Genomic DNA, 15,575 nt, shown 5'->3' on the forward strand with positions numbered 1-15,575 from the left:
AGATGGTACAAACTAAAATGTTAACCATAAAATGTATCTAAAGGTCTTGCTATGAAGGTGTAATGCTGGACAGAGAGTGGTATAAATGAGTGAATTATAATAATTCTACAGCTAAATAGATTTTGCATGTATTTTAGCATAGTCATATATATCTGTTGTCAGATTGCATGATCTCAATTTTATAATTATCAACCCCCTGAGGAGCTGCTTATGAGAAGTCAGAATAGAAAAGAAAAGGAATGGATTGAGTACAATTTGAGCACCTACTAGGATTTAAGTATATTCTAATTGTTATATATCTCACTGCCAATTTTTCAATTCAGGGTTTGATATTTTGATTAATTGTGTGGTGTTAAATAACAACTGGAAAATCAAGAAACCATCAACAGTGGCCAGGCACAGTGGCTCACATCTGTAATCCCAGCACTTTGGGAGGCTAAAGTGGGTGGATCACTTGAAGTCAGGAGTTTGAGACCAGCCTGAGCAACATAGGAAGACCCCATCTCTACCAAAAATACAAGAATTATCCAGGCATGGTGGTGTGCACCTGTAGTCTCAGCTAATTTGGGAGGCTGACATGGGAGGATCACCTGAGCCCATGGAGGTTGAGGCTGCCGTGAGCTGTGATTGCACTACTGCACTCCAGCCTAAGCGACAGAGTGAGACCCTGTCTCAAAAAAAGAAAAGAAAGAAACCATCGACTACTTCAGCTGTATTTGACCACTGACTCAAATATATATGCCAGTATATAATTAGAGAATAAAATGATGTTAACATCAGGACTAAAAGGACTGAATAAAAACTGCTTTGGAGGTGGACAGGAATGTATTAGTATTACATTCCTGTCAATAATTGGATTCTCTAGGACTTTTTTTTCAAAAAACATATTTTTGAAAAATTTATGGTAAAAAATTATTGCAAGAGTTATTCTTAATTTTTTCCATAAACTTTTCAAAAATATGTTTTGATCATCATGTGGCTAGGTACTCTGATAGGAACAAAAAGTCTGGCCGGGCACACAGGCTCACCCCTGTAATCCCAGCACTTTGGGAGGCCGAGGCGGGCAGATCATCTGAGGTCAGGAGTTTGAGACCAGCCTGGTCAATGTGGCAAAACTCGTCTCTACTGAAAATACAAAAAGTAGCTGGACATGTTGGTAGGCACCTGTAATTCCATCTACTCAGGAGGCTGAAGCAGGAGAATCACTTGAACCTGGGAGGCAGAGGTTGTAGTGAGCTGAGATGGTGCCATTGTACTCCAGCCAGAAGGAGACTCCGTCTCCAAAAAAAAAAAAAAAAAAAGTAAGAAATACTCAGGGTTAACCCAAATAACAAATAAATGAATAAATGTGGAGTATTGCAAAAAACATTCCATTTTTCAGGTAAAAGAAAATGCTGAAGTTTTATGTTTTATAGAAGTAGAAAACCTTAAGGGAGGCATTTGCTTTTAACCTCCGCATTGTTAAAACACTTCCAGTTTGCTCACTAACTCTTTGAATAACCTGAATTTACATTCTCTAAATGTGAGCCTATTTGTGGAGCTTCCAGGTCCTATACTAAAAATATGAATCTTTTATTTGCTTCTCTGTTCATCAAACATCTTTCAAGTGCCTGTAAGTGCCAGCCACTACACTAGAAAGATGCGGACATATAAGCAAACAAGAGCTGTGCCCTACCCTCTCCATGAGCCCCTGGAGCCTGGCAAAATCAACACATATAGGTCCAAGATCCAGACTTGCTTGAGGAGGTTTTCAAAGCCTAAACTGTTGCAGATATAAAAGACTTCTAGCAAGGTAGGGCAGGTTTAAGAAGCTAAAATTTCTGCTCTTTTTTGTGATTTTTGAAGCCTTTTTCAGAACAAGCAGGTTTGAGACAAGCTTGGACCAAATAAGATACCACTAGACACTTGAAATAATCTTAGCACTCCTGGAACCAGTGTGAGCTTCTACATAAGAAGTATCCTGAAATTTGGCACTTTCTGTAAATAGAATGTACACCAGAACAAATAGCACATCAAACCTTCCAGAAATTTTTGTATATCTCTTTCTCCCTAAAAGGGTGCCAGAATTACATATCACCAACAAGCCAATTCCAGACAACATGAAAGGATTTCTTTACTGCTCTGAATCTCAAGATATGACTGTGTTGCACCAGCTAAACTTTGCAATATGTTAACAACTGGAATTCTACCAGAAGCTTTATCATGTTTGAGGATATGATCTCAGTCAAAAATCTAACAACATCTCATGTGATCTTTTGGTCAAAAGAAAACAAGACACTGTAAAAAACAGGTCATTTCATGAATATTAATGACTTTTTTGTTGAGTAATTATTGAATTACCTTGTCTTGGTAGCCCAGTGTGATAATGGCTTATGAATTGAAGGGGGTGGCAATGGAGGCTGAGGCCATTATTATAAAATATAAGAATTCCTAGAAGCTATATTTTTACAGTCGCTCTAAAAAAGCCCTTTTCCTCTAAAAGACGTTCCTTAGTGCTTCAGAAATATTTCTTATCATATGCTGAATTAGTTGTATTTGACAACTTTTATTCAGGTGGAACATTAAATGAAATGCTACATTTCAGTGCTTGAACCTATAGATATCCCTGTGTTCATTCTGCTGGTAATTTGAATTCTGTCTACCGGTGAGGATATAGAACATGACCTTGGGAAATTTGTTAGGATTTTATATTTGGAATATACAAACTTTTTAAACTTCTCTTATAATTATACTAAAGAGAGACATAAGTGGCTCTATATGAGAAAAAGTAAGCAAATAAGCAATATTTACCAGATATGCTCTGCATCTTTGACACTGTGTGAGTAAACATAACACCAGCACAATACATTTGTGGAAAAGAAATTGTTTCACTTGCAATAAAGTAAAAAATATTTTCTCTAAATCCTTTTAAAATGTCTGAACTGAACATATCATCTGTTTTAATACAATTTTCTTTTTGAGTACTTGAAATTTTCTCTGTACAGTGTTTCTACATTTAGACACATTTGAGATAGCTAGCTTGATCACTGTTGCAGTTTGATCATTCTGTGTCTACGTGTTTGTTATCACTTATATTTTTTCCTGAAATTAAGCAAAACATAAAGAAAATATACTTAGAAAAACATCTTCCAAACACATTATTAGTGTTCTGGATATTTTTCTCTTGCTAACTATAGAGGACAAATGCTGTAAAGAAAAAGGCTTTTGTTTAGGAAACACATGAATTTGCGGGACACTTTTAACATCTTTGGTCACCAGAATATGAGCATAAACCAGAATCTTATTTTGAGAAAAATATTCCTTTTCTAGGTATATGGATTTCTTCCCAGTCCCATCTAATGTCACCACTGACTTTTTGTTTGAGAAGAGTGCCAATTACTTCCACTCAGAGGAAGCCCCTAAAAGAGCTGCTTCTCTAGTTCCCAAAGCCAAGATTATCACCATTCTCATTGACCCTTCAGACCGAGCATACTCCTGGTACCAGGTAAGGAAAATGCAAATAAAATCCAATCATTGTTTTTAGCAATGCCCACTACATCAGGTTTTCACAAAAGAGATTTGCTAGTTGTTTGATATCTACAGAAAAATGGACAAGTTTTTCTTGATTTCCACTGAGAAATTTCCTCCATTAAGTTTTTGTCCTTATTTTATTAACTTAATCACTTCATTTAATAAAATGTATTAATGCAATAAGAAAAACTAAATTAAAATATAACAAAATATTATGTACTTTTTTATATCTCTGCTTCTATATATCTGCATTTTAAAGGTAATAATTTAAAATCATTATTTTTTCATCTGATACATGTGTACTCTATAAAGAGTCAGATAGCAACAATTTCAGGCTTTGAGGGTTGTACAGTCTCTGTTGCAACTCTACCATTTTATTTCAAAAGCAGCCATAGACAATATGTTAATGCATAAGCATTCCTGTGTTCCAATAAAACTTTACTGAATAGGCAGTAGGCCACAGACTGCTGACCCTGGCTCTAAAAGAGCTTAAACAACTGCTTGTACTAAAGAAACAGCTTAGTGGCAAAACTAATATATATAAGAATCTTTAGGCTGGGCTTGGTGGCTCACGCCTGTAATCCAAGCATTTTGGAAGATGGGAAGGTTGTTTGAGCCCAGGAGTTCAAGACCAGCCTGGGCAACATAGGGAGACTCTGTCTCTACAAATAAAGAAAATTAGCCAGGCATGGCGGCACACACCTGTGGTCCTAGCTACTCGGAAGGCTAAACTGGGAGGATCGCCTGAGCCTAGGGGGCTGGGGCTGCACCATGAGTCAATCACCAGAGTGAGCTGTGATTGCACCATGTACGACAGCCTAGGTGACAGAGGGAGACTCTATCTCAAAAAAAAAAAACAAGAAAGAAAGAAAAGAAAAGAGAAAAATTCTACATCCCTGAGATCCTAACACATCTAAATGTTTCTTGTATACTCATTGCCATTGTTTTCTGATGTTGGTTAGAACCTTGCACAGAAATGCTCACTTTGAAATAACTTAACAAACTCTAGTAATAATATATATATCAAATATACTTCTAATAAATCATTGCAAAAAATAGGAAACAATCTTTTAAAACTTGTTTCGGTGATAGTTTAACTACCAGTTGGAAGGGTTCAATAAGCAGCAGTCAAAATTAACATAATAACATAGTAAAATTGATGGAGTCAGTGTCTTTAGTCTCTAGGACCCTTAGTTCTCATTTCTCAGGTTTGCAATTTAACAAAATGCTTTCCTGCTGTTCATGTGTTTATCCATTCATCAAATAATGTGCTACCATATGCAAAGTTTTTTTCTAAGTGTGATTTGAAAAATAAATGTGATGCTATACTTGAAATTGCTTTCAGCCTAATTGGAGAAATATGTATAAACAAGCATATAAATTAGAAAGTAATAATCAATTGACATACAGACTCCTTCAGAACGACAAAGCCCACCTGACAAAGACCAGCTGGGAAAGGACAGATTAATTCATGGCTGTCGCAGAGAAGCCCAAACACCAGAACCATGGGGCACTTTCTTAAATAAGGGAAAGATATGTAAGGAGAGAAATTTAGGTAAAATTAAAATGAAGAAGTGTTTTCATAGGTGCAAAGCAGACCTATGTAAAGGAGTTATCATCAGGTCAGTGCTGAAAAGCAGACTGAGGGTCCTATTTTCTTGGAAACGATAATGTTAAGACAAATGCAGAATGTTCTATGTACGAAAACCTCTAATCTGAAATCTGCAAGTAGGCCGGATATATGAATGCTTCCCTGTGTTAAAGTGACCCACATAGCTTAGATCCTCCCTACAAGAGTGGGATGTTCCATTCTTACTGATTTGATTTAAAACAGCTAAGTTCTTGACAATTACAATATTAGAGAATAAAGTTGCTCATTACTAAGTCCTTTTGTTACTTAACAAAAGCAGTTGTTGAAGTTCACAAGAGGAAGAACAGATTGTTGGAAAAGGTTTTGTGGCAGGAACATAGTGGGGAAAGGTCACAAAAAGCAGATGAAATCTTAGATAGGCATTTTTATAATAATCTGAATAATAGGGAGTGGAGACATCCTGGAAAGCTAAGATCCATAAAAATCCACAATTCTATACTAATCATTCATGCCAAACCTGAAGCCATCTTTTAAATCAAAACATACAGCAAATTGCAAATTGCCTGATTTGATTTTGCAACTTTTACCTTTTCCACTAAGTATCTGGAGAAAAGAAAAATAAGCCTTAATTGACTCCAAGAAAATGAAGAAAATTGGAGTTTGGCAACCACTTCGTCCCTGAAAAATAGAGAATTTACAGAAAAAGAAGGCTTTAAGGCTGCAAGCTAACAAAATGCCCTAAATATTACAAATAAATCACAGTGGCAAAATGCAGGCCTTAACAAAGTCTAGCAGAGTTTGTAGTCCAGTGATTTGAATCTCAGTTGCAGAAAATTTGCTATTCAACTAGATGTGGTAAACATCCACCAACTCACCACTAAGCCTGAATATTTATTGGCCAATTTAAAGAAAAGGTGATTTCCTCAAACCCATGGGCCTGAGCCTGAGCCATTATGAAACACTTTCCTATTTGGATTGCTACTTTCTGCATTTTCTGCACAATAAATGATTCTGATTCACCGCAAAGGTTACCATTAGATAAAATAATCTTGGCTTTTAGATACCAGGGAATGTATGATAAAAGCTGTGGATTTCAGATAATGTGCATGTCAGACTTTCTAGTACTTTCTTCATTTAAAAGAGCTGATAGGCCTTTTCTAATCTAAAACTGCATTACTAGATGGAGCAAAACTATTTGGCAGAGATAGTAGAGTGCTTGTCTATTATGGATATTCACTGGACACTATACATGGTTTGCTTATGAGCGGGAATGGGGCCATTAACACAGTTTTCAAAAGTTTACTTTCACAATAAAATACGTACACTAAAGAAACAACTCAGTAATGTTGGTGAAGGAATCCTATCAATAAGAATTCAACTTCTACCAGATAAATTCTCCAAAACTTACTCCCATAAGTATCATAACTTCAAATCCGGAGGCTCCAAGCAAACATTTTCATCAGTTATTAATTTCAAAATAAATAACTCTCCAGCAGTGAGGCACTTCTTTCTTTAGCTTTGAGACTTGTCACAAAGATTGGTTTTTAATTATTTACGCCTATGGCTCAGATTATTTTAATCATCCACCTTTTCATCATAGCATCAACGATCACATGAAGACCCTGCAGCTCTGAAGTTTAGCTTCTACGAAGTGATCTCAGCAGGGCCCCGTGCACCCTCGGAGCTCAGAGCCTTACAGAAGAGATGTTTGGTCCCGGGGTGGTATGCCAGCCACATTGAGAGATGGCTTGTTTATTTCCCCCCATTTCAGGTATGGAGTAATAAGGATTTACATCATGTTAGAATCTCATTAAGTTGATGACTTTGCCTTAAGGATAAGAAAATTTTCACTTGTTAAACTATTACTAGTTTTTCCTCTTTAGTTGTAAATAATGAGGCTGTGGCAAAGAGAAATAGGCAGAAGTAGAAAAACTGTTTAATTTTCTAAGAGTATTTCAGGATAATTCCCCTGCTGTATTTGCTGTGCATACCTTTCCTGATTGTAAAAAGCTTCGAAAGCTTTAGATCCCTGATTCTTTTCCTGAGAATAAAGTTTGAAAGAGAACCTCTTAACCAAAAAAGACAAATAATGTTTTGCTTAATTAAGTGCCATTATTTCCTGAATTTTTTATAAGTCCTATGTTTTTCTCAGTCCCTTGAATTTCTTCTGCCTGGCATCAACCTAGACTGCAAAATCAGCCAGGCCCTCATGGGATCGTGTAAGCAATCCAGTCACATCAAAGATGGTATATGCCTGTGAGTCCAGAGCCATGCTGTCCAAATACGATGACCACTGCCACATATGGCTATTTTAATTTACATTAAAATCAAATAAAATGAAAAGTTCAGTTCCTCGGTTGCTTTAGCCACATTTTAAGTGCTTGATAGCTACATGTTAGACCCAGCAGCTATAGAACATGTCCATCATCACAGAAAGTTCTATTGAACAATGCTGGTCTAGGCTAAATAGAAATATCAGAGAAGAGGTATGCATAGACAAGACCTACTTTGCAAGCTTTGTGTCCTTTAATCCTGGTCTCCTCTTATCTCGCTGGGTCCACCCTCCTTGGAGTAACAAGAAACTCCTCCTTAGTTTCTTGAGGAACTTTGTCCACGTTCAGGTTTCCTGAGAGTCTAACCTTATTCTCCACATGGATTATCAAAATATTTCTTCAACTTTTACAGTGCTATTCCTGAAAGGATTCATGAGGAATGACATGCTCTCTGTCATATTACATCTGAGTTTATTACAACCTTTCTTCTTTTCTATTGTACTTCCCAGCTTGAATGATGGGATCATTGCTTTGTCTGTTTTGAAAGTTGGTTTCCATTTGTGATTTTCTAGTCACATTTCTAAGCTCTCTTGGTATTTCAGCTTCCTTTTTTGCTTTCATAGTGTGACTTCTCAGATTGCAAACCATGAGTGTACTTAATTGGTGTGATTTCTGGTTCCAGGTCATTGATGAGGATGACCTGGATTCTATCTAACACCAGTGCATGCAATTTTACTCAGGACAGTGTCTCTCGCTGAATGAGTTCAGAGTGCAGAAATTTTTCATTGTACAGTTTACATGTCTTTTTTCAATGTGCATTTTTTTAATTTGATAATTTAGTTGCTAATTATTGATGGGCAACAATTGAGAACTGATCCTGCTACAGTGATGGATGAAGTACAGAAGTTTCTAGGAGTCTCGCCTCATTATAATTACTCAGAAGCTTTAACGTAAGTTTATATTCTAATTAGTTTATTGACGTTTCAGCAGGGAATTGATTTCAAAGAAATTGCAGTTTGGTCATACAACTGTCAGGTTACCTGTTCCTTATATCCTGGTTATTTTTCAATTTGACATTAACCACAAAAAAAAAAAAATTCAACAGTGTGACAAAGAAATGTCCTAACCTAAATCCTCTGTTAATTCCTAATTGTACAAATATTTCCCTGAAAGGAAAGTAGAGAAATAAAACAGTGGTAAATCTTAAAACAAACCACAAACCTTAAAAGAAGTTATCTGAAATAAGTTCATAAAGCCTGAGCCTATTTAACAGGCAATATGGGGCCTCTTGGAAGTATGAACAGGTGAGTAACTAAGTAGTTTAGGAACTGACTCTTCTCTCATTTATGTAATTTTCAGAAACAATATCATACAGCAAGAAATAGTCCATAGGTGGTTGAATAAGCAGAGAGAAATGTACTATTATTGCTCTTAAAACAAACATTCTTTTTTATGTTTTATTTTTTGCATCTTTGTCTTTATCCACCATTTGACCCTGTCACCTCTCCTTCAGAGTCCTCAGCAGTTAAAGCACTGGTTTGATTTTTCTGTTTGTTTGTATGTTTTTTTGCTGGTTTCCTCTGATTTTCTTAGGTAACTGACTCTATAAGGTTCATGACTGGGGACCAGTAAGGCACTAGGGTTGAAGAAAGCAGTTACTCTCGGAGGTGTGCCCATGCCTGAGACTGAGTGCTGTGTCCTAGGTGCCCTCTTATCTCACCCTAGTGCTGACTCTGGGCTTCACTTAGCATTTTTGAAGAAGACCTCTATCTTACTGTGTCCATTTGGAATGGCTGGCAATCAGATTTAGGAGAATTATATTTGTTCCTACCACAAGTGTAGAGCAACTGGAAGATACTGAGTTGGATTGGGTCATGGACCTGACTCACACCATAAGTTGTTTTTTTTTTTTTAATTAGATGGACTGAGCCTTAAAAAAAAAACTGAAAAAGACTATCATGGAATTTTTCCATTGTATTTTTCAGTATAAAACTCAGTTCCACAGATCAAGTAGTTTTCCCTTTTTTTGTACTCTTCAATATCAATTTAGAAAGCGAGAGGCAGGTTCCCTTTACCTTTCAACAAACTTTGCAGTTAAAAAAAAAATTAGCAGAAAAACATCAAATACTGCTTATATCTCCTATGATCAAATATAGAGACACGTAAGGGAGGCATTTTGGTTTAGAGGACAAAGGAGTAGGTGGAACTCTGCAGTTTTGAGCTTCCTTCCTAAGAGTCATTTATACTTTGCTGTTATTATTAACCTTCTGACCTCTGTGTTTTCTATACTATGAGTACTGTCAGAGTTTTGTAGAGCTTAGTTCAAGTACTAACACAGACACTGGCCTTAAGTATTTAACATTCAACTTGACCTTGTGATTTCACTTTGCACTTAAAAATTCAAGACCATTTTCTGTTCTATATCTTTTTAAGTATCTCTTAGAAAAGAAAGCTTTTATTTTCTAAACAGTTTTCTATTTCAAGTTAGGTTAACTTTGGGTCTTTTTTTTATAGAGTATGTAGCAAAGCATTGTATTTCAGAAAAAAAGTACAGTATTCTATAAAGACAGAGTTGCTTTTTCTTACGGGATGGTCCTTGACCTGCATGCTGTGTATTTGTCCCCTCTGCAGCCAGCTCAGCAGCAAGCTTTTTATTCATCTCCACTGCTGAGAAAAGGCAGTGTAAACTTAAAAGAGTATCAAAGCAACATACTATATACAAAGAACTGTAGGTCCCTTTGCATCTGGGCTGCATCTAGCAAAATTACTGATTATATGATTCTCTAACCTGGTTGGGGGCTCAGTGGGTGAAATAGCAAGATAAGATATGTGTAGTCCCTGAAACCACAGTTTCTGTTCCAGCAGTGCCACCCAGGCTCTCACACTGCAGGTGGAGATAATGTGTTTCCATTCCATTTCTTTTTATATTTTCTTGTCAGTCATCAGTTGGCCTGACACAACTTGTAAAACCTGGCAGTGCACTAGTTGTAGGATATTTGGAAGTTTCATGTCATTGTCTGGGGTCTAAATTGATCATCCTTCACCCCATGCCCTTTGTAGTTGTTTATCTGAAACCTGTCTTCACAATTTACTTACTCCTGTTAGAGTAACTACACTGATAGCTGTTTCTGTAGTGCTGTGGAAATATTGACTAGAGGTACAAAATATATATCCTCAGAAATGCCATTTATACCAGTTTGTATACTTTGTACACTTTGTTATTGCTTCTTATTTTTTCTTCTTATTTTCCTGCTGGTGATAATGACGACTATCTCACTGGTGCTTAAAAATTTTTTTTCTCATTGGAAGACCTCTAAGGATATAGTAAACTGCAAACCAATATGAATTCTCAACTAACTACATAAATCTAGTGCTTTGCATATAGTAGAATAAATGAATGAAGCAAGGTCTATACAAATGTTTTACTATGCAATCTTGGCGTGAAAGAGTATTCCAATTTAAGAGATCTCTAAACTTACTATCTTCCATATAGCAAATTTCAGCATCAAAACTATTTTCAAGAAGAATCACAATAAGCCCCCATTGTCAAGACTGTTGTTTATTCTTTTCCATAAGTGCTAAAGAAAGCGTTCAAGACTTCTAAAGATATACAAAGTCACTGAAGAATTCGTGATGTCTTAAAATGACTAAGTACTGTCATCATGGGTGTTAAATGATATATTTAATGTTAAATAATCTGATTTTCTCAGTGATCATGTGAATGAAATAAGCAAAATAAGCTTTAAAAATATAAATAAGAACTTTCTCATTCAATGAAGTAAATTATAATTTACAACTCTTGTTCCACATACCCTTAATCCCTAAATGGAATTGATATATTAACATTACTTTAGCTTTGTGTTACGTGTTGTATAGTATTTTGAAGCAATCATTTGAAATAAGACAGGAAAAATAATGCTTAGCATGGAATTGTGCTAATTTGTATACACTAAAATGAAAAACATGGATTTTTAGTTTTGTCATGAATACATCTATTCACAATTATATCTAGCCATCAATGCCAATGACAGGTGTCTTCATGTTTAGAAATACTAGTTAGCTAAATACCTGAACCTGGCATCTTTATGGCTCAGTCAGTTAACCTATTTGTCAAGATGAATTAAACCAGACTATGCTATATGAATTTTTAGTATTAATTTACTTTGAAAATGTCAATAAATGGGCAATGAGAATTTGAAAGCCGGGAGTTGAGTATATTTGTTTGTTTGTTTTGTGGATAAAGGTTAGCTAAGTCATGAAGGACTGAAGTTGTTTGAAAATCAGGACTTCAATAGCTTTAATATCACTTCCTTGGCAACCAAATTTATATTGCCCATGAACTGTTTTCCTACCCACTGTAGATACATTTGAGTACAAACGTACTAAATTAAATCTTTCTTATTTGCAAATTATAGTAGCCATAGTAACTAAAATCTGTTGGTTCTCTGGATGTCATGAAACAACACCTAGAAATGCTGAGTAGGGAAAAGAAAAAAATTGTCTACTCTAATTTCTATGATAAATTTGTAAGTGGTTGTAACAGTTCAAAATAAATATACATTTACATGTCCCATATATCTATCTCTCTTCATAAAACACAATGTGATAGGTACAATTAGCTCCATTTTCTTCCGATTAAAAAAACTGGGGCACATGAAAGTTAAGCCAAAAGTCACTCAGCAAGTAAGTTGAGGAGGCAGGATTGAAACTCAATTATCTCTGGAACCTACACTGCCAACCTGTTAAGCTCTTCATATTGGCACAGGATGTTAGAACCACAGAAAAACAATACTGTGAATTTTTAATAGTGAATAGCATATTAACAGGAAGTGCTTCCTTAAAAAGAACTAGAACCTTAAAATGAGCTATGGAAGTTGTCTCAGATTTTATTATGAATAACATCCATCTCCACATGCACTGGATGTCACTTTTCTTCATAAATATGTATTCATAAAGATATGCAAATTAAAATACATTGAAATACCACTATATTACCCATTAGAATGGCAATAATCCAAAAGACAATACCAATTTACTATATTAGTCCATTCTCCTGCTGCTATGAAGAAATACCCGAGACTGGGTTATTTAAAAAGAAAAGAGATTTAGGCCAGGTGGGGTGGCTGACACCTGTAATCCTAGCACTTTGCAAGGCCGTGGCAGATGGGTCACCTGAGGTCAGGAATTCGAGACCAGCCTGGTCAACATGGCGAAACCCCATCTCTACTAAAAACTCAAAAAATTAGCCCGGCATGGTGGCGGGCACCTGTAGTCCCAGTTACTTGGGAGGCTGAGGCAGGAGAATCACTTGAACCCAGGAGGTGGAGGTTGCAGTGAGCCAAGATCGTGCCATTGCACTCCAGCCTGGGTAACAAGAGTGAAACGCAAAAAAAAAAAAAAAAAGAAAAGAAAAAAGAGAGAGAAGAAAGAAAGAGAGAGAGAGAGAAACGAAGGAAGGAAAGGAAGGAAGGAAAGAAGGAAGGGAGGGAGGGAGGAAGGGAGGGAGGGAGGGAAGGAAAAAAAGGGAAAGAAAGAAAAGAGGTTTAATTGACTCAGTTTTACATAGTTGGGAAGGCTCAGGAAACTTACAGTTATGGCAGAAGCCAACTCTTCACAAGGAGGCAGAAGAGAGAATGAGTGCCCGCAGGGAAAATGCCAGATACTTATAAAACCATCAGATCTTATGAGAACTTACTCACTATCACAGGTGAAACTGCCCCAATGATTCAATTACCTCCACCTGGTCCCGCCCTTGACATGTGGGTATTATTACAATCAAAGGTGAGATTTGGGTGGGGACACAGAGCCAAATCATATCGCAAATGTTGGCAAATGTGTGGAGAAACTGGAATCCTCAGACACTACTCATGGTAATGCATAATATGTGGCCACTTTGGAAAGCAGTTTTGGAGTTTCTTAAAAACTAAACAGCATCTTACCCAACAATCCAATTTCATTCTAAGAATCCACCCCAGAATAAATGAAAACCTAAGCCATAAAAGCTTATAAGGGAATTATTATACCATTATTCATAATAGCTAAAAACTAGAAACAATACAAACGTCCTTCAACTGGTGAATGGATTTGTTATATCCACACTGAGGGGTGGGGGTGGGGAAGGAATGTTCAGAAAAGAAACAAATGTAGAGTTAGAAAGAATTTATCTGGGCCAGGCATGGTGACTCATTCCTGTAATCCCAGTACTTTGGGAGGCCGAGGCAGGCAGATCACCTGAGGTCAGGAGTTCGAGACCAGCCTGGCCAATGTGGTGAAAACCCATCTCTACTAAAAATACAAAAATTAGCTGGGCATGGTGGTGCATGCTTGTAATTCCAGCTACTCCAGAGGCTGAGGCAGGAGAATTGCTTGAACCCGGGAGGCGGAGGTTGCAGTGAGCCAAGATCGCGCCATTGCAATCCAGCCTGGGTAACAAGAGTGAAACTCTGTCTAAAAAAAAAAAAAAAACAAGAAATAAAGAAAGAAAGACTTTATCTGGAACGAGGGAGGACAGCAGGGATTGACTGCAATGGGCTGCAAAAATAGAGGTTTTGAAAGGATAGTGGAAATGTTCTAAAACCACATTGTGGTGATAATTCTACAACTATATAAATTTGCTAAATAGTGCTGAATTGTATATTTAACAATATGTAAATAATACCTCAAAAAAGTTGTTAAAATAAAATACATATCAGTAAAACGATTCCTTAAATAAGAAACATGTTTGCCAGAAAAGAACTGATTTTTAAAAACTGCTATGCCTCTCCTATATTAGTAATAATATAAATGATGGTATTTTGATTTTGAAATTTACTGAATTGCTATTTTCAATTCAGTATTCACCCATAGAAATGGTTTTTCCATGTAAAGGCATTTCAGACACACTTTAGTCTTCTAAGTGTAATCTGAATGTTTTGTACGATTAACCTGCACGAGGGTAGAAATAAAGTCACGTTTTCATTAATATAAAAATGTCGGCCAGCCAAGTTGGCTCACGCCTGTAATCCTAACACTTTAAGAGGCCAAGGTGGGTGGATCACCTGAGGTCAGGAGTTCGAGACCAGCCTAACCAATATGGTGAAAGTCCATCTCTACTAAAAGTACAAAAATTAGCCGGGCGTGGTGGTGCATGCCTGTAACCCCAGCTACTCAGGAGGCTGAGGCAGGAGAATTGCTTGAACCCGGGGGGGTCGGGGTTGCAGTGAGCCGAGATCATGCCACTTCACCCCAGCCTGGGCGAAAGGGCAAAACTCCGACTCAATAAAAAGGAAAAAAAAAAAAAAAGTCACTGTTTAGAGCTTGAATCTTGGTGCCCCTGCCTACAAGTCTTTTACCGTTGTTTCTAAACATCCCCAGAAGATATTCCATACAAGCATAAGAAGCATTCTTACCCATTCTTGTTTTGCTCTTTAAATCAACAAAATTTTATTGAATAACTATTACGTGCATGACTCTGGAGACACAATGATAAACAAAGTATCCCCACCACCAGGTTAGGGTAGCCATAGAAGCGAACACTAAACAATACATGAACACTTCCTCCAAAATGTTCACTGCCTGAAGGCCTTGAAAGGAGGGGTCCAGCCATGATAATGGTTGCCAGTGCTTACATAAAAAGATTGTTTCCTTGCTCTTCCACCAGACTTCACAGAAACACTGCTGCTTTCTGAACAGATGTGGAGAGATTTTCTCCATCTTCGTATTTTTATTTTTATTTTTTTGAGACGGAGTCTCCCTCTGTCGCCCAGGCTGGAGTGCAGTGGCACAATCTCTGCTCACTGCAAGCTCCGCCTCCCGGGTTCACGCCATTCTCCTGCCTCAGTCTCCCGAGTAGCTGGGACTACAGGCGCCTGCCACCACCACGCCTGGCTAATTTTTTGTATTTTTAGTAGACACGGGGTTTCACTGTGTTAGCCAGGATGGTCTCGATATCCTGACCTCGTGATCCACCCGCCTCGGCCTCCCAAACTGCCGGAATTACAGGCGTGAGCCACCACGCCAGGCCAATTTTCTCCATCTTCTATTATTACACTTCTTCATTTGGGCTCTGAAATAGTATTACTTCTGCCCCAAACTCATAAGACCTTCAATGAATAGCAGTCCCTTCATCTATCTATGATGGTTCTCTATGAAGGACCAGATCCAGTCCCTCGGGCCATTGGGTAAATAAACATGCTTTCCCTTCTAGCTTCTCCTTCTCATTT

At 37.2% G+C, this 15,575-nt stretch overlaps 1 protein-coding gene across 2 annotated transcripts in view; it reads left to right on the forward strand.

The window, feature by feature from the left end:
• Nucleotides 1–15,575, forward strand: part of NDST3 (N-deacetylase and N-sulfotransferase 3) — a 220,485-nt gene that overhangs the window by 195,602 nt on the left and 9,308 nt on the right. For both annotated transcript variants that reach the window (XM_033215109.1, XM_033215108.1), the window contains exons 10-12: nt 3,310–3,484; nt 6,702–6,872; nt 8,215–8,324. In XM_033215109.1, the coding sequence (XP_033071000.1) occupies nt 3,310–3,484; nt 6,702–6,872; nt 8,215–8,324 (456 nt within the window). The remainder of the gene's footprint in view (nt 1–3,309; nt 3,485–6,701; nt 6,873–8,214; nt 8,325–15,575) is intronic.

The sequence above is a fragment of the Trachypithecus francoisi genome, unplaced genomic scaffold, assembly GCF_009764315.1.
Source record: "Trachypithecus francoisi isolate TF-2019V2 unplaced genomic scaffold, Tfra_2.0 Lachesis_group1, whole genome shotgun sequence".
NCBI lineage: Eukaryota > Metazoa > Chordata > Mammalia > Primates > Cercopithecidae > Trachypithecus > Trachypithecus francoisi.